Below are 20,235 nucleotides of genomic sequence, written 5' to 3'. Positions count from 1 at the left end.
GGAGACGTCACGTTGTGTTCTGGGAACTTCTATTATTTTGTGCCCTTTTATTGACCAAATGATGAGAAAATATAGATTAACTATCATATAGTTTCAATGAAGAGTTAACAAGGTGATGCAGAACATACATGACACTGTCACACAGTGTCGAATAAGAACATTTTGTACAACCTTAAAGCTAGTTAAGGGGGACATGTGTTAAACAGTTAAAGTGCAAGTGGATGTTACCTTGAAAATGTAAGTTTTGATTATTATGTATTTTGTGAGCAGTGGTATTCCACTATTTATGCCCAGCCAGTGGGGAGTTAATGTAAAACTATTATTCCTGAAAATGAAAGCATTGTTCCTGCAAATGTTGCAACAGTTTGAACACTGTGGCTGAAACAAACTGCTGATATCAATATAAAAAATGAATATTACTACTGTTGATGAGATGAGGTGGTGCGTAGTGTGACTGCTGAGCAGTTGTAGGCCCACTAACAGTGCTAACAGTGCTAACAGTGCACAGTTTTCCCTCTGCAGAACTGGCCAGCTAGTGTTTCTTATATAACAGCTGTCTACTATGACAAGATTCTGCAGCTACTGCCATAGGGAGTGTGCTGCCTGACCCAGATACACCCTAATACATTCTGCACTAATGACTTACATTCACTCACATCTGGACCAGAGAGAGAGAGAGACAGAGACAGAGACAGAGACAGAAAGAGGGATACAGAATCATATAGCTGTACTAGAACCAGAAAGAGCAATATTAAAGCAGTGACGTGGAGAGTTAGTGCTGTCATTGCAAATGTCTTGGACGATTGTGCCCGGTTGTGATGTTTTTTATAGGTTGTTAGCACGGCTCTTTTTTAAAATATAGCGTGTCCTCTGTGCGTAACAAAAGAACCGGAGCTGTTCTCTGGCTTGCTGTAGTCTGCTACTGACCCTCATACCATAATTCTATATGCCGTGTTGTATAAGCACAAAATGATGGCCTCTTCTATATATTATAGTTCTTGTTCTCCGTGTCTTTCTTCTTTCTCTTCTTCTTCCCTAAAAGTTTGTGGATCTTAGAAACCATGAACATCAGTCAAGCCTTCCAGATATGCTTAAAAAAACTCATCCACTTTTAAGGTAATGAAAATTAGACCCATTAGCCAGATGAGGCTGAAGTGACGCCATAAAAAAACCTTTCACATTTCAGTCAATAACTCACAAACTGTACATCACACATTTAAAACTGCTGCATTGACATTGACAGTTGTTAGTTGAGATGGCTCTCTTGACACCACACCACATACAATGTCCTAAAATATGGCCCATCAGGCTTTCCTGATTTTGCAGTGCTTCAGCAGAATAATACTTGTAACTTCCGGTGACTGATTTGATGTGATCTGTCTTGGTCAAAATGTATATGAAGCCCATTTGTTGCAATTAAGATTTGGCTATGTGTTTTTTTTATGCTATGATATGTTACCATTGAAATTTCTTTGTTTGTGTATCTAGAGTCAGGTTGATCAACATAAACACTATAAATCACTATCCTCCAACCAAATTTGATGAATCCATCTATCCCTCGACTTTCAAGTCAAGAGCGAGCAGTCTAAATGTTCTTTTCCATAGAAGCCCTACTTCCTTGCCACTGCTTCTGAAACCATATCCACCAGCCCCTCTTAGTGCAAAAAAGCACTGTCAGCACATTAGGTTGTGTTCTGGCAAAAGTTTACACCTGTAGACTTGGGCTGATGTGAGAGAATCAGCTTCTGTTAGCAGCACTCGGGCTAGTTTTGGGCTCCTGGCCTGGTTCGATAATTTTCTGGACTCTTCTTCCCAGGACCCTGGCGAAGAAGTTCAAGTAAAGAACTACATGGTACCACATGCAGTCTGAAAAGTGTTGATAGCTGTTCCAAACGTCCACACTCAAAGGCGAAAAGCCGACCGTCATAGCGAGAAGCGAGATGTGAAAATAGTTTAAACATGGGGAGAACTGCATGTAATCCTTGAACCACTGTTTTTACAGTGTTTGGACCCTGTGACTTGCTGCATTACTCTCTTATTGCAGTGCATTTCTTTGTTACATAGTGTTTCCTTTCCTCCCTTCTTTTTCACTGTACCCCCTCTACTCTCCCCTCTTGGTGCTGTTGGCATGTAAGTCCTGATGATGACACTGCAAGTTGCTGACACTGCACCTGCAGATTTCAGGATGGGGGGGGAAACAGAGATGGAGGAATACAGTAAGAAGGAGAGGAACGATGGGAGAGACAGAGTGTGCATTAGATGAGTGTGTATGTGTGCTCAGCCATGTCTTGACTTGTCCTGGATGTTAGCGATGGGTAACTCTCAGCATAAGCTTTATCACAATCGAATGCAGATGAGGAACAAGACGTGCAGGACAGTAAGAGCGAGGCAGGAGCGGGACAATGCAGGTAGGGAGGATACAATAATTAACTGATACATCCTGTGTGGACCAGTCTGACGTTAAATACTGATTTTATGCATTTCACTGTTGGCAATGGACTATAAAGTTACATCAAATGAAACGTTGCTGATGTTTTGTTAGGTATGCAGGTATTCTACAACATTTCTAGACTTTATAGGTATATGTTAAAGTCCCTTGCTTATTGTTACTTCACTTGGATGTTTGAACTTCACCGTGCAAAATGATGTATGTGTGTGAAGAGGTTCTCTGTGCACACCTTAAATCTTTTAAGAGTTAGAGTTTAAGGCGTCTACATACAAGCATTGTTTTGTGACATTCCAGCTATTTTGGAGCGTGTATGCAATTTAAACTTTTGAAACACAAATTATTATTCAAAGTGTGTGCTTTTATTTGTCTTAAACATGTCCGGAGGAGATCTTCAAGTAAAAGAATCTTCTTTGTGTGAGTTTTTTTATGGCATACAGAATAACGCAGCAGGGAATATTTAGCTGAGTAAAGCAGTCTTAGCATTACAATTTGATGATAATGATGAGAAGACACCTTCATAGCAAAAGCAAGAGAGCAAGAAAATTAAGAGTATCAAAGAGGAAGAGAAGGAAGGGATGATCAGGGAAACAAGTGGGCTGGCAGGCAGTAAAGCCACAGTAACAAATCCGCTAATTTAACTGTGTCACAACAACTAGGTCAGCACCTTCTGCAGACTGTTTTCAAAGAAACACCTTTGTTCCAGCCGGGTTCCAGTATTCTACTTCTCTGTCCCCCTTTTTTTACTCACCAATGCTAATTACCACTCACATCAGGAATAACAAAGTATCAAGGCATGTTTTTCTTGCAGATTTTGCAGATCTGTCAGTTTAATGAGCCGACTAGCTCTGTGCAACTTACACAAGGATGTCCCAGAATTTCCTTAAAAGTGACGCCATTATTGTAAAATTCTTCTTCAGTTTGACTTTGTTACTGTTCTTGCTACTACAATGCATGCAATTTCATCTGCCAAGTGAGTTTGTACAGCTGCAGAGTCCTTTGGTTGCATTTTATAATCATTATATTCTATCACAAGGTGTAATATGCAAAACAAGAAAATAACTTTATCTGTCTGTGGCAGTCTTTAGGGCAGAACACTGTGTAATTGTTTATTTAGTGTGAATAATCTGGCCTGCTGTGCTTCTTTAACCTTGCAGCTTAAACTGGCCGAATGCTGCTGATGTGAGCTCGCTGATTTAATTGCAGGCAAATACGAGCCTTGATGAGCAATGAAAGGTTGCCTGGTTACTGATGTACAGTGTGGCTTTCAAGGACACAATTGCATTTTGAATTCCGAGTTAAAAGAGGGGAAATAGGATTCATAATAAAAGCTAAAGGGGCTCTGAGAGCAGATAAGAGAGATAATCACAGTCCTTCTCTGTCTCTCGCTCCTCGTCTGTAAATCAACCGTTTTAATCTTTGTAAATGAAAGTTAGAGATTCTCAGTTGTACATCATTCATGATGACAGATTTGTTGTGTTTTTCTGACACTAATAGATTGTGGTAGCAATAAACATGGAGGGCTGTGAGAAATGTACAGTGGTCTGCTTGTGTATGCAGTGGAGTTGCAGTGGTGAGGTGTGTTTAGCTGCCACCTGCTGGCGTGTCACAGCCTCGTCTGCTTTAACGTACAATATAGAAAGGGGATTGTGATATGCCTTTCGTCAAACTTTCTGAATAGTTTGTGTATCAACTTATTATATTATTTTCCTTATTTTCCTTTGTTCTGTGTATTTTCATGTGTTGACTGGCTTTAGTGTGAGGCATCTGCCTGTGGCTGGTAGATTGTAAAGCCTGGCCTGGATCTCAGCTTACTGCAGTTTCTCTTATTGCTGTTTTCTCTTTGATGCTGGTAGAACAGAGCTGAGCCGCTGATGTTGGCATTCAAATGTCCTATTTCAAGCACCATGTCTTAAAGCAACAATAACATTTTTGGTATTCTCTTTCTAGAACTACTATAATACTGATCTAGTTTTTTTTAATAATTAATATTTCATATTAAGGCATGAACAAGGCTGGATTACCAACTGGGCAATGCAGACAACTGCAACACCAGATACCCAGGAGCCGCAAAAACCTCAGTTTAAAAGTATGTCAGTGGTTTGTAACATATAAAGTAATTTGATTAATTGAAGTTTTGTTGAGAATATAATACCACTAAAGCACAATATCAACTAAGGGCCTCAAGGCGGATCCTGCATCATTGCCTCAAACTACCTCAAACTAAATGACATTCTGCCTAGTGTTCAAACACAGAGGTACTGGTCGGTTTCTGGGACTTAGGCAAAACTTTAGCTGACAATTGTCTGCTGTGTGCTTTGTACTAGATGAGTTCTTGAGAGTAACAAACTGGATATACGACGCAAAGAGAGCAGGAAGAATGGGGATTCGGCTCAGGTCCACGGTTAATTTCTTGCCACCAGGCCTGCTAGTTGGTCTTTTGGCCATGGGTCTATAACATTAGAAGATATATTCTATAAAATCACGCAAACAGCTTTTAAAAACAATACAAAAGTTTTTTCAACAGAAGAAAACACTTAACCCTAACCCCACTAATTAGATGATGACATTAACAAAAATCACCCATACGCCAAAGTTATCAACTACTACATATACAGAATCATACACACATATGTACATATATATATATACACACACGTACCACCTATGTTCTGGTCAAAATGCTGCATTAAAATAACAAATAAAATAACATAACACAGAAACAACTTTGTTTATGTGCAGACTAGTTGTGATTTGTTTTATCGCAGAGGCATGAAAGATATTTAACATGTTCTGTCTCTCTCCTCCCTCATCTTAGCGGTGTCAAACCTGGACATAGAGAGCAAGCTGTCGCTTCACTATCAGGCTCCATGGCACCAGCAACACAATGTGTTTCATCCTTGTACCCGACCACCATGTCTGGAGGAGCTGCACAGAAACGCCCAGCTCAGTCTCAGAGCCCTGCACCGAGGTGAGAGAGGCCGATCCAGTCTGCACAGCCGCATCATGTTGTGTACAAATTATATGGATTGTGAGTTTTCATGTGTTTGTTTGGGTTTCACAGACGAACAACAGCACCACCGCTCCACGAGTCGGGAGAGAAACAGGGTGACCATCTCTATCTCAGTGGCTCCCCCTATGCCCACCTTCCCCTCCCCACACTCCATCCGCCGGCAACAGAGGAGTCGCCTGGCCCGAGCGGTAAGGACGACACACTGGGCACAAGAGAAAATCAGGGGGCAGTTATCCAAAAATGGTTTTCTTTAAATGGAAGGAGCTAAGACTATTCTAAAATGATGGGTTTATGTGACTTAAGTTAACTTAACTAAACACAGTCATCACTGAACAACTGGCCAGTTTGCCTTGTACAGGTTGAGTGAGGTATGGGATAGTGAGGAGGACACTAAAGACACGTCCAGTAGAACATCAAAGAAACACATTTTCCATTTTTCATATGCTTATAGACACCTTTGATTCTTATTAAATATGTGTCACAATAAACTGACATAATATCTCATTCTGATGTTGCCATGCAGCAAGAGAGAGCAGAGAGGGAGCGAGAGTTAGACTATCAACCCAGGAAGGTAAAACAGAAAATTGTCTGTGTGTTCTGTGTCTGTTAATGTCTAACATGCCTGCTGTAAGATCTGTGTTAAATCCACCTGTGTGTGCAGCTACTGATGTGTGTCTGCGGTCTCATGTAACATCGTACTACAGTACTACATTAGATTCCAGAATAAAAATGTTTTTTCTCTTTTATATATTTCTCTTTTATAATGTGGTGTTTACCATATATTGGTATACATTATAGGTATGTTCTGTTTAGAACTCTACTTTACTAACTTTACCTTCGTTTCTGTCTTTCTGAATCCTTTGAAGGAGAGGACCGTGAGAGAAACAGAGATCCAGACCATACAGAGAAAAGTAAGAACATTCACTGACACATGGTCAGAAAAATAAAAAAGGTGTGTTTGCACACTCAACAATAATTGTTTGTATTTGTGTTCTCCTGCTGCCACAGGAGAGGCCAGGGAGAGAAGCAGATATTCAGACGATCCAAAGAAAGGTAAGAAAGATGTTAGAGTGGCAAACTATCAACTACACCAGACCTCTACTGTCCATACATTTATACTCTGGTTTTCCTTAATGTAGTTAATGAAAGACAGGGTAAATGAAGGCAAGATTACAGTATCAACACACACACAAAAAAGTTATAAGATATGAGGTGACAAATGGACTGTGTGATATTACCAGTGGAATTTTTTTATGACTGTTAATAAGGGACACTGGAAACAATGAAACAATGCATTGTCTGTCTCATTCATCCTTCACCTTTTGACTTTCCTTGAATATTTTTATTTAAAATGATTTGATCTTTTGGATTATTCATGTCATGTCATATATTCTTTTGTTTTTCTTTCTTTTGTATTTTGTGTTCATAGTTTGAATGCTTTTACTCACTTCACCCTATTGAAGGTTGCATCTTCATTCCATGGAGTAGAAAGGTATCAAGCATTTGTGTTGTTTTTACCTTTTTATCCTCTAATCATATTGGTTGTTCAGCAGACAGTTTTGTGTTTACTTCTTGATATCCTCACTTTGCACTACTTTTGGAATTGTTTTTGCCGTTACATACCTACAGATTTTAGAGAAATGTTAAAATAGTGGCTGCTTCATGCCACACTTTGCCATTGTAAATAATTCATTTTAGTTTGTTCAATTAAGTAACTTGTGTATTAAAACTGTGGGACTGTATCAGAACCTACCATGTATATAATGTTGCCGCCGTCTGTTTCTTCCAGGCTACCTCGACAGGGGAAGGCGAAGGTGGTGAGGTCCTGGGAGGCCACAGAGCCAAGGCCTCAGCCCCCAATGCCCCCTCGACCCAGGATAAACAGACGAACTGGTCCAAGGAAAACCACCCACCATCAGATAAGAAGACGACTGCCGATTCTCACGCCATCTCCTCCTGCATCATCCCCATCAACGTCACAGGTGAGATAAAGAAGAAAAATAGGAAAATTGAGAAAGAGCAAGGTTAGCCCTAGTGAGGATCAAACTAGGAACCTTCTTATTGTGAGGCAACAGTGCTAACAAGTGACGAAACAGCAACTGTTCCCAAATCAGGAATCAAACCCAGACTGCCTGCATGAAAACCAGGAATCCTAACCATATATGAGAATGAGCAGCAAGATGATAAGATTATTAGGAATAAACAACATAGCAAGCATTGTTAACCTCTACTGTATTAAATAGTCTATATACTGTATATATATAGATATACATATATATTACACTTTAGCTTTTTATATGGCTTATGGCTTCTGTGTTGTTATTGCAGGAGTTGGGTTTGACAGGGAAGCAAGTGCTCGTTGCTCTCTAGTCCATTCCCAGTCAGTTCTTCAAAGGAGAAGGAAGCTGAGGAGGAGGAAGACTATCACAGGAATACCCAAAAGAGTACAACACGACATGGGTATGTTATAGAGCACACCTGCTCATTGGTGGAAAATTTAGGGTTATTATACTGTATGGGTCTTAATTTTGTAGGGTTGGCAAATTGCTATTGGTTTTATTAATATTTCACCAATTTAATTGCTAAGATCCGGGGATGAGGTGACCTTGCTAATAGAGCCATGAGTCCATGAGAGCAAGCTAAATGAGCAGCAACAGTCACATGCAGACAAAAATACTAAGCAGTTACCTGGTTCCGCTTTGACCTATTTACCTGTAGTTACACATGCATGCAGTTCTGTAATGCAATGGACAATTGTCATGTACATTTCGGATGCTTTCACCTTTGTTATTGCATCCGAATAATATGGTTTTAGTAAAATGGCTTAGCTGTGAATTTGTTTACAATCTGATCGTTAATCAGGTAGGTCCTAATTATCAGCAATAAAACTATTGTGTAAAATGTTACCGTTGCCTGTAGGACTAAAGGCCAAAACTACAAAAATAAGATTATATCGTAAAAAAAACAAAAAGCAAACAAAAAGAACCACAGAATTTTCCTTAAAGCCTTGTTGTTTTGTGGTTCCCCTTCCAATATGGAGACCATGTTTGGTTCTATTTTTCTCATATCTTCTGAAGAAAAGGTTTGTGCATGATACTTCGGACACTCAACATGCTTTGTCTCTTTGCATTCAGACTCAGATGAATCACCCGTAGCAAGAGAGCGCACAGTGATCATCCATGCCAACCCGCACCAACTCTCTCTCTGTCAAGAAGACCTCTCAATCAGTGGTCGCCTCCATCACACTCGTGACTCTGGCTGCCAGACAGATGATTTCCTTATAGCATGTAAGTTTCTGAGAATGGACGTAGAAATGGAAGTATATTTGGTTCTTTATTGCGGTTCCTTTTAGTCTGTCAGGCTCCCCTATTTGTGCTACAGACTAGAACAAGGAGTTTGCTTAAGTCATTCCTGCTATAAATCAAAATACAAAATGTTTAATTTGCAGTTATTGCTGTGATGATTTGTATGATAATGTTTGGATTTACTCCTTCTCAGATTGCTAAATTTGAACAGGACAACCATCTGAGGCTGCCAATAATATCAAACCAGCATATTTTCATTTTCACACTAGATCCATCAAACTGGAATTCCAATTATTTATTTATGGTAACTTGGTCCATATGGTCGACATCCATGTGAATCTGTTCCCCTTTCTCTCTTCAGGTACAGCTGCTCCATCCAGAAGGCGCATCAGAGCTCAACGTGGCCATCAGGGAATCCCTGCCTCTCTGTCCCATTCAACAGGCAACATTTCTTCCCTGGGTGACCAGTCAGACTCCACATACACCAGTGCTGCAGCCCACGGTGGACGCTTGCGATCTCGCAGCCTACCTCGAGAGGGTGGACGTCTGATGGACAGTGACGAGGATGATGATGACAATTATGATGATGATGACGAAGACGAGGAGTTGTCACCATACGAAGCAGAGGACTTTATTCCACCTGGCCCTAGTCCAAGAATGAAGATGATGATGATGAAGGATGAAGAAGAGAGCACCGATGACCAGGCAGCTCCTGAGCCACTGCAACTTGGAAGCCTAAAAAGGTTGCAGCGATCTGGGGAAAGAGACAGGGGGGGTGGAGGAGGAGGCAGCCCAGAGCATAGTTGGATGGAGAGGGGCCGTTCTCGCTTGCCCCGCAAGGCTGACATGGGCAGCTGTGAGATTTCATCAAGTTCAGATACTTTCAGCAGCCCTATTCACTCTGTGTCTACAACAGGAGTTCTAGGCAGCCATGTGGACCACAAGGAAGACCACCAGTCATCGAGCGGGAACTGGAGTGGTTCCAGCTCCACCTGCCCCTCCCAGACATCTGAAACCATCCCTCCACCCTCTTCTCCACCACTGACCGGCTCATCTCACTGCGACTCAGAGCTGTCACTCAACACTGTGCCCAATGCCATTGATGAGGGATTCTCCTTGGATCCCTCATACCACTCTGACCTCAGACCCCAGGGCCAGGGTCACAGATCAAGCTCGTTCACATCCTCAGCCACAGACCAGCTGGACGATGCAGGGGTCAGTACGGCCAGTGAGGGGGAGTGGACATACCCTCCAGACCAAGACCAGACTGATCCAGACCAAGACCCTGACCAGACCCAAAACCTGAGCCAGAGCCATGGGTTAGCCCAGGAGTACAGCTCCAAACAAGGTCTAGATGACCAAACCTGTTTCAGTGACAAGACCAGCAACACTGAAAAAGAGCCCGGCTCTCATTACACATCTGATACAGAGGGTTTCTACTCCTCGTCTGTGCATTTTGGGGAGTGTAATCAGAGTTACAGAGGATACATGTATAACTATGCAGACCCAGGGCCTGACTGTGGCCAATCCAACACTGTGGCAGCACCACTATCCCATGGAGTTTACCCCCAGCCCTCAGCTGGCTTCAGAGCAGGCACTATGACCCTGGGAAGGACCTTTCGTCCGCTGAGGAAACCAAAAGTCAAACCACCACCACCCAAACGGACCACCTCACTGAAGGAGTCCAGCAGTAGTGTTGATGTTGGAACGGACACACAGGCAGATCAAGATCAACCAAAGACGGTTAGTGAACAAGAGCTTACCTTGTCTTCCACAGATATGAAGCTGGAACTGGAGCTAGAGCTTGGAGGTGCTCCAGAACCATTACAGACATCTTGTCTAGTGGCAGAGCCTTTGGGAACTTGGGGAATGGGACTGGGTGGAACTGTGGACATAGTAGAGCCCATGTCCTTCAGCTCTGCGGATACACACTCATTTAAGGATGAAGGTGCTGTGCAATCTGACTATGCAGATCTGTGGCTTCATAACACTGAGCTGAAGTCCAACAATGGTGAGTACACCTCCATGTCCAACTCAAGCACAGCCACAGGCACTACTGTCATGGAGTGTATCAAGTCACCAGACAGCTCTTCCTCCTCCACAGAAACCCAAACCCAGGCCCATGCCCAGGCTTCAGAGACCAGGGCATCTAGTCCACCTCTCCCACCCGGGGACTTCAAACTTGGGTCACCTGAGAAGCTGGCTGGCCTGGCCTCTCCATCAAGTGGCTATTCCAGCCAATCAGAGACTCCAACGTCAACCTTGCCCTCATCTTCGGCAGCGTTCTTCCCAGGACCTCTGTCTCCCTCAACTGGCAAGAGAAAGCCCAAAGTGCCCGAAAGGAAGTCCTCTCTCTCTTCCCTGCAGCACTTCCCCAGAGATGGAGCTTCCATTTCCTCTGCCTATAAGAGAGACCCAGATTTCCCACCTCCACCTTCTCAACTTGATCTCAATGTTCTTCATGGTGGTTATGTCAGACACACGCTATCCCATCGGACACACCACATGCACACGCTCCACCACAGCAAACACAGAGTTGGAAATGTTTTAGCTACTGGAACAAAGTTGTGTGTCCCTGAGGCATCAAATACCAACCCACCACCAAGTTCAAACTCTGCTCCAACAATTCCCAGCTCCAATCTGTTGGCGATAACTCCATCTGCTCTTCGTTCAGTGCAGCTCCATTCTATTAGCCAATCTACAGATAGTGCTACCACTATAGACCAGGAAACAGCAAGTGGAGCAGAGACTGCTACGAGACCCAAATGTCCTCCTGGTGGCTCTACTCTGGCTCCACCACCTATTAACACTAGGCCTCTCCCTCCTCGCAGACCACCTCCCAGACCCCCAGCGCATGACCACACCTCCTCCCCCGAACATTTGCAACCACCTCCCCCTGGCCGCCACCCTGATGGGCCTCCATCATATGAAAGCCTGCTACTCAGACAGGACCGCTATGGACCTGGAACATTCTGGGCTATGACAGCCTTCAGAACCCGGATGGACCCATCATCAGAACTCTCCGAAGACAGCTCACCCTTGCATCGGCCCGTGCCACGTGCTCCCCACCCTTCACCTGTGGATCTACACACGCATATCCACTCGCACACAGAGTTCAGAGGGCTCACACACTCAGCTCATGCACACCCTGAGTTTAGGGTTTTGGGAGAGCGCTCATTCTCCCAGGATGATGATGATGATGACGAGGAGGAGGAGGAAGAAGAAGAGCAGGTGAAAGAGCCACCGAGGGCTGCATGTTCCAGAGGTAGCATGCGATTGGACCACCCTCCACCCCCAGCGTATGAGTTTGCTGGGGGATCCCACTCAGACTCAGGGCCCTGGGCTAGTCCAGTCAAAGTGCCTGGTACCACAATGGAGACATCGCATCCTTACCTAATCAGCGATGCAAGGAAAGGAGGACAAGAAGAGCATGAAGAAGAGGAGGAAGTGACATCAGGTGCTACCAGAAGTGCCCATCAGCAGCAGCTACAGGAGAGCAAAGATGACTCCACCACTCCTGACACTGAAGATTACTTCAGTAAAGGTAAGCTTTTAAACTAAATTCAACTGGCAGAAGTAGCACTCTTTTATAAAGATTACTGAAATCGACACAGAAACATGCATCTATTTATTTACATAAAAAAGAGCCAACAGCTGTTACAATAGCTGGTTAATCATGTAGCAACCTTTAATCGTAAACAAAGAGCAAGGTTTAAAGGATGTTTTTTTTCAACGATTGTATACTAAATGATCAGACAACCAGATGACATGTGATAGGGGTGTTGTGTGCTGCAGATTCCACACCGAGTGATAATTCGCTCTCCCCTCTGACGGATGACACCAAAGTGGATGATGACATTATTCTCACATCACCCAACAAGACCCGTACAACTGAGGACCTGTTTGCCATGATACACAGGTGCTGTAAATTTTGCAGTCTGTTTGACTCTCTGTCTGCAGTGTCTATGTACTGATGATCCAGCCACTTCGATGTATTTTGTGTTTATGTAATTTTGTCTATCCCTGTATCTATTAATCCACTGCCTAAATGTTAATTAGGACGACACTTATTTCCTCTTTCAGATCCAAGAGAAAGGTCCTGGGCCGTAAAGATTCAGGAGACTTAAACGCGAAGTCTCGTCTCTGCCCTACAGCACCAGTGACCCCTGTCTCGGCCGTCATTATCCCGCCAGCCCCTCCTCTCAACATCCCAGCCCCCCTAGTCACTGCTGCTGGGTCACAACGAGCCCCTGTGCCAATCTACCGCAGCGCCAAGAAGTCCAGCACGTCCAATGAGGAGTTTAAACTCCTGTTGCTGAAGAAAGGCAGTAGGTCTGATTCCAGCTACCGCATGTCAGCTACAGAGATTCTGAAGAGCCCTATCACCCCTAAAACCCCAGGGGAGTCCCTCCAAGAAGGGCCTATTAGACAGGCTGAGGAGCCATTCTCTACACTCCAAGAGCCCCCCATTCCTGGCCTGGATCCAATCCAGATACCAGGCCTTTTTCCTAGGGCCAACTCTGAGAGTTTCACCCCCAAAACCCTGCCTATGTCAGCTGCATCTCGACAGGGACGTTCTCGGATCCCCCCTGTAGCCAACAGCAGTCGCTACAGTACACGCAGCCGCCTCTACACAGCCCCCATGCAAGCCATTTCCGAAGGGGAGACAGAGAACTCAGATGGGAGCCCCCACGATGACAGATCATCTTAAAACCACCTGAAGAGAGATGTCTTCTATTCTTAGCTGTGTCCTACATTTGAAATGGCCCCCTCTACTTTTCTAATCTTGGATAGGTGTGTCATCAAGGCCAATAGTGTAATTCTTCAGATACACAAAATCTGACTGTTGCTAAACAGCACCCAGTTTTGGATCTACTATTATATTTAAGGGTGTCAGGAAGAGTGTTGTGAGATATGAGAGATATGAATCATAAAGGGATGATTATGAAAACTTTGAGGATATACCTAAATACTGTATTATTAAAAGAATAGCTCCCTCATAGTTAAAGGAGCGACACTGAAGACCTATTTTGATTGAACTGTCTTTTTTTTTTATAAAAAAAAAAAAACAGTCCCAAATGTTTGGTTAATTATGATAAGAAAAGAAATTTTGTGGAGTGCGGACAACGTGTGTGTGCATGAACAAGCACATGCAACATCCAATGATATTTCTACTTCTTGTGTTTTGAATGGCGTGGGTGTGTGTATGTCGCTGAGGAACTGCTTTCTTATTAAAATTAAAAATTCTTATGAAATTTAATATTCTTTCAACTTCTGGTGCCCAAAGCATTGGCCAGAGTCCATACTCAATATTCCTGCCAACAAGCAAGGGTGGTTTCATTGTGGAAGTTACTAACAACACAGCACCAACTTATCTATTATATTTCCATCTGCAGACCTGGCATAGAAAGTATATCACACAGAGCCAATCATATATTTCTTCACATTAATTATATCCAAAAAGATAACATGATGCATGTATTTTTGTAAAACTGCGCCTCAGAACATGATGATAAAGTTTCACCATGTTGCATGACCCTACAGTATATGGAAACATCCCCTGGATCCTGGTTTCTGTCGACATTTCTGTGGTTCCTTTGTATTATAAGAATAATTAATCTTTCACTGTGAAAGGTTTTAGTGACATTTGTACCACATTACCAGTGATCTAAATTGAATTGTCTTGGATTTGAGTGTCTAACAAGAAGGAGCAAGGGCTTGAGCCTAGATGGGGCCCATTTGTCAAAGATACCGGCTAATTTTGGACAATCGCACAGTGGCCTTTCTCTACTAGAGGTGGTTGTAAGCAGGGCATTTGTACGTCCCTGCACATATACATGGACATGTGCCATGTTCCACCAGAATTCAATCACATACTGAAACCCAACTGAAATCTAGTATGTTTAGACTGATTAAAGCTTTTCCAGCTGCTGGCCAGTCTTGCTGTGCTGACTTGAAGTGGAAAAGGTGCATTTCAAAGCAGTTAAAGATACCATTGAGTGCAGACGGTGAAAATGCTTTAGAGGGTCCTCAATCGGTTTGACTAGAGGTTAATTTGGAAATGTTTCCAAGAACCAACCTCGCTTTTGCACTTCATGATTCTTCAAGAATATTCCTTGAAAAGAAAATATATCTTATAATGAAATTGCATATGTATATTTGTACTGAATATAAAAAGTCATATCTATATAAAACAACAAGCAGAAATTTTATAGGGAATCAACCTGAGTGTAGCAAAGAAGAACAGGTCTCACTGACAACATTACACATGAATCTTAACAATGTACACTGTTCTCCTCTCCTTGTTGCCTCTCCTTCATTTGCACTGACCCAGTAGCATTAGACAGGTGAAAGCTCAACCCAGTGGCTGGTGTACGCCATTTTGTCTTACCCTCCAAACTTCATATGATAAAATCTGAATGAGAGGAGGCAAGAGGAAAGTACTACATACCACCGATACTTAAAAGTCAGCAATGCATCCCTTGCATTGCTGCAGCCTTTTCTATCCAACACCAGGGTTAGAGTATAATGTAAAATCTTTCTCATCCTTCCAATAAATGTTATGCATGTAGAGTATCCAGAGTCATCAAGTTTGAACTCTCACCTGCCTATCACAGCAAATACAACACATATACTTCTTACATTCAGAGACCGTACTTCAGTAGAAACCATTCACTGTATTCTGTGAATACCTCAGCAAGCATATTACTGTTTTATTGTAAATGCTATAGATAGATAGATAGATAGATAGATAGATAGATAGATAGATAGATGACAAAACCACAACTGTTTGATACTCAGCGAATCTGAATTGCAGAACTGACACTGTGTACGATGGAGAGAGCAAAAAGCTGTGAAATGATTATTAGAATTTTACATTCGTCATACCCATATTGCTGAAGCGCACTTGTTCCTGTTCATTGTTTTATTTGTTGTGTTTTCTATCGCATGCAATAAGTAAAGAAAAAAAAAAGAAGAAGAAAAGAAAAGGACACCACCATATCATTATTTTTATCTGAGGGATGTCTCCATACCACGAGAAAAGATTTTGTATTTTCCGTTCAAATGTCAAGTTCAATAGTGTGTTCTATAGATGTACAAACTGTCTGGCTAATTCTGTTCTGTATAGTCGTGATCACAAACAGGGGTTTATCTTGTACTGTATATGTACTCACTGGACAATCATACGTATAAGAGACTGTAAAGAAAATGATATAGAATCTGTTGGGATGGAGAATCTGAACACTCTTGGTGCTGGGTCCTAGTCTTGCTGGAGCTGTGGAAGTTGGAAGTGAGAGGAATATTTTCCAGGAGAAACTGCAGATTCATTTTGAAGTGCATATCTGGAGAAGCCGCTTTGGATACAAATAAAAAACAAACACAGAAGTGGAAAAAAAATATCCATTCATAGACCCTAAAACTAGTTTGATCTAATCAGACAGTTAGTGTCTTTACTTTTGACTCATAGCAGAATTTTTTGATTCCCACAAAACATTATTATTGATAATTAAAACAAACTGTAGGGTTGATAATGCTATGTGACTCTGTGAAATACCATTTGAAAAAAAAGTATTTGACAATTTGTTTAGTGTGATTTTTCCGTACTGTACCTGGCGGGTACGTTTCTTTTATTTTTAAAAGCAGTGGGTAGATGATTGGCTGCATTTGAGAGACAAACTGTGAGGCTGCCATGCAGACTCTAGTTTAGCATTCATTTAGCCCTCTCAAACCTCAGTCCTTAATAGCTTGGGAATACAACAAAACAAGAATCTACACCCTTTATAGATTCTTTGTCCCAACCTGTTTTCAAATTCACAAATGTCACTATTTTGCCCTGAAGGGAAGTGTGACAACAACCACTGGATAATTTTTCTCAAAATGTGTACAGTATGGAATAACACTAAACAGACTTTAAAATATGTGACAGAGAACAGAAAAAAAAAATACAGACGTTGAAGACACAGTGTATCTATTAAAAGAGGCTCCATGTTTAAAACTAGCTAGGACTTAACAGATTTGAATCACTTTTGTATTTTTGTATAAACCTGTAAATACGTTTTTAAAGAAAAAATGTTTCAAATTCTTTCTTTTGTAAAATAAATCAATAAAATAATAAAAACAAAAAAGTTTTTTTTTTTCAAAGTTTACATGATTATTTCCAAGCCTTTGTATATTTTGGAGCTGTGCAACACCTTCAGTCTTGTATTTATTTATTTTTTTGGGAGGGGGGTTACAACATTGTGAAAATTCCATTATTCTATATCTAATTCATTTTAACAGCTCATCAGGCTGCTTAGTAACTGTGCATAGAAAAAAAGCCAATAAATGTGATTGCGTTCAAACGGAAGGCCTTTTGTGTGTGACACTTCATTTCCTCCCCCATCAGAACCAAATGCACTGAGATAATCCCTCCACTAGATGGCAGTGTTTTAATGTCCAGTTTCAGTCTCAACTACAGTATTTCTCCTTGAGCTGAAGCTGCTGGTCTGATTCTGTCTCCAAAAGATCCAGCATTTAACAAAATCCAACTCAGATTCATTCTGGTTGAATCTCATGATGGGCTGTCTCATGATTATAACTTCTAAACAAGACAGTAGGCTTGAGTCAAGTCAGACTAAATGAGAACCTGAGACTGGACTTTAAACTGAACTCCTCTGAGACTTAACTTGAGGCTGGACTCACCAAAAACTTCTGACTTCAGATCTCAAGTTTTGACATGGTAAAATATTATTTAAAGAAAAAAACAGCATGTGGTAGGCTTTGAATAACAACACATCTTGAATATTTAATTACTAGTATGACTTTGTATCATCAGTCCAGGGACTACAGATGAAAATCAGCCTATTGGTTAACTCTTTACAACGTTCATTAATGTGCGCTGTCCCTGCTTACATGAAAAAAAAGAGAGCTATGCATTGAATGGACTTGGTCTCCATCTCAACTGTGCGAAAAACGTACCACAGCTTTGAGTTAATTTGAACTGTAATCAGAGAACATACAAGTCTCGCAACTTGAAACAACCGAGTTATCTCCTGATGACAACTGAGCAAAACACCATTCACCAAGGAAGACTGCGAAACGCAGCTGAAAGCTCCAGAAAGAAAAAGCCATTAAGTGGAGCTTGAGAGAAGAATATTAGGCATATTACTGTTTCCAATGTCAGTAGTGCACTTAAAAACAGCTCTGCTTCTTCTTCAGGGCTGTCAGCAACAACGCGCAACAATAAGTTACATCCATGGCAACAATAAGTTACATCCATGGCAACAAGCTGTCTCCTAGCAACACAAGTCACCAGCAGACTGACTGGTGAACGCTGGTGAAGCTAACCAGTTAGTGTCCATGTTTAAGGGGTTTGTTGTGTGTACGTCAGACTTACTCTGGCAGGAGCCTAAAACTTGGGGATGAGATGTCTTTGAAACTGCGCACCGGCCTCCGTTTATTTACGTAGACACACTGCTAGCGGTTAGCCTCTCCATTTAGCTAAAAACCAGCCAGGTGCCCCTTCTTAACTAACTCGACTGTTACATCAACTAATGAGAGAAGTTCCTATTGCTACATTACTCACTAGATTGTCATAATTAACGTTACTACAAGAAAATGTTATCAAAATTATTCGATACCAGCAGCGGTGGAAAGTAACATTTACTCAAGTGCTATCAAGTAAAATGTTGGTACTTTATTTGAGTATTTCCATTTTCTGCTACTTTATACTTCTACATTTCAGAGACAAATCCTGTCCTTTTTACTCCACAGCATTTATTTGATAACTTAAGTTACTAGTGACTTTGCAGATTCAGATTAATAATACAAAATATAATCAATAAATGATGATGTATTATTACAGGTTAAGATAAGACTTATACGTTATTCTCAAATGGGCCATTCTGCATGATGAGTGCTTTTACTTGAAGCTTATAGTTTTGTAGTTTTTAATTTCGAATGCATGACTTTTAGTTGAAACTGAGGATTTTTACACTGTGCCATTGCTACTTTTACTAAAGTAAAAGATCTGAGTACTTCTTCCACCACTGGATACCAGTCATATCTATGATCTCTCTAATTCCTAGAAAATGTCTCCAATTTATGTCATGAATGCTATTTTATCCAAAGGTATGTGTCTTTTTTCTGAGTTTACACTTAATTTAACCCACGATTCCATGTTAAAGCAAAAAGGGTAACATTAACATCTCACCTAAAGATACTCATTAACAATGATTTCGACCACAAAGTTATCGTTACATACATTTCTGTGTTTTTCATTTCAGATAGTAAAGCGCTCTCTTAGGGCAGTCATTCAAAAGGAGTGCCTACTTTTGAACGATTACCAATTCATATTAAATTAATTAGCTATCCAGGCTGGTCCCAGAGCCTCATGGCAGGGAGCTGGCCCTGGTTTCCTTAAAGCTACACATACTATTTATTTAACATTGTTTATTGTTTGGGGTAATAGAGGTTTCAACAGGAAGCACTCTGCTGTGATCGCAAGCAGGAAACAACATATTTCATTCCTAAAGAATCTGCAAGAGGATTCATAATTAGCCTGTTTCTCTGCTGGTGCTGCTGGTGAGCTATTTGAACTGGCTGAGCTTTTGAACAATGATTCCTATTGGACTGTCACTTTCCTTAAGTAAGACATCCATGATCCTTTGACCCCCAACCCCCATACCCTCCAGACACACACTCAAGACACAACCCACCAAAACTACATGGACATTATTCTCTGCCAGTGCTTTTTTGCATTTATGTATGAATGTATTTTACCGCTTATACCATAGTTATCTTTATTTTTTCTCTCATTGTCCCCGAATTATGTTTTCACAATAGGAATCAGTTTGAGTGAGTGGGACAGTGCTTACACAAAATTTTTTTTCAGACTTTCCTCTTTGAACTGAGAACTTTGCTTTTTTCTCATGAGTTAGTGGATCATTTTCCCTATTTGGGCCACTAAAAATAAAACCCTCTTTGGTCATAACTCATAAACATGTAACTAATGATAAGAAGACCTTTGTTTCAAGGGATCACAAGTCAAAAAGTTTGGGAACCACTGGACTAAGCTACTTAATAAAAAACCTTATGCTAGTAGCTACCATGGTGGCCTTGTGCTGGGGTCTCAAACACTAAGATGATGTAAACAAATGTTTAATTGTGTGAATGCATATCAAACATATTTAACAAACATCTTTTTTTGAACGTACAGTAAAAAGTCATATATATATATACACATGAAATGCTGCGAAGCAATAGATGACAAGGCATACAAAATATACATAGTTGGTTATTGTGCAGTCCGTCTATGTTGTAGTCATGAACACAAAATGCTAATGATGTAAAATGCCTTCTAAGAAACAACCCCTACTAAAACCTGAGTTTCACATTAAAGCAAGACGGTTTCAAGTATCAACTTGTTACCACTACAGGAGAGCAACAGTGTGAAATGCAGCTACAACACACATGATTTGGTTTGAAAATGG

At 41.3% G+C, this 20,235-nt stretch overlaps 1 protein-coding gene across 1 annotated transcript in view; it reads left to right on the top strand.

Moving 5' to 3' along the window:
- The window catches only part of nhsb (Nance-Horan syndrome b (congenital cataracts and dental anomalies)), a 45,162-nt gene extending 31,687 nt beyond the window's left edge, over nucleotides 1-13,475 (top strand). The window contains exons 2-13 of the mRNA XM_070906323.1: nucleotides 5,265-5,417; nucleotides 5,511-5,647; nucleotides 5,983-6,030; nucleotides 6,326-6,370; nucleotides 6,468-6,512; nucleotides 6,889-6,951; nucleotides 7,249-7,441; nucleotides 7,788-7,919; nucleotides 8,594-8,746; nucleotides 9,126-12,308; nucleotides 12,560-12,683; nucleotides 12,848-13,475. Of these exons, the coding sequence (XP_070762424.1) occupies nucleotides 5,265-5,417; nucleotides 5,511-5,647; nucleotides 5,983-6,030; nucleotides 6,326-6,370; nucleotides 6,468-6,512; nucleotides 6,889-6,951; nucleotides 7,249-7,441; nucleotides 7,788-7,919; nucleotides 8,594-8,746; nucleotides 9,126-12,308; nucleotides 12,560-12,683; nucleotides 12,848-13,475 (4,904 nt within the window). The remainder of the gene's footprint in view (nucleotides 1-5,264; nucleotides 5,418-5,510; nucleotides 5,648-5,982; nucleotides 6,031-6,325; nucleotides 6,371-6,467; nucleotides 6,513-6,888; nucleotides 6,952-7,248; nucleotides 7,442-7,787; nucleotides 7,920-8,593; nucleotides 8,747-9,125; nucleotides 12,309-12,559; nucleotides 12,684-12,847) is intronic.
- The last annotated feature ends 6,760 nt before the right edge of the window (nucleotides 13,476-20,235 follow it).

The sequence above is a fragment of the Enoplosus armatus genome, chromosome 1 (genome assembly GCF_043641665.1).
Source record: "Enoplosus armatus isolate fEnoArm2 chromosome 1, fEnoArm2.hap1, whole genome shotgun sequence".
NCBI lineage: Eukaryota > Metazoa > Chordata > Actinopteri > Centrarchiformes > Enoplosidae > Enoplosus > Enoplosus armatus.
This window is presented reverse-complemented; position numbering and strand designations above follow the sequence as displayed.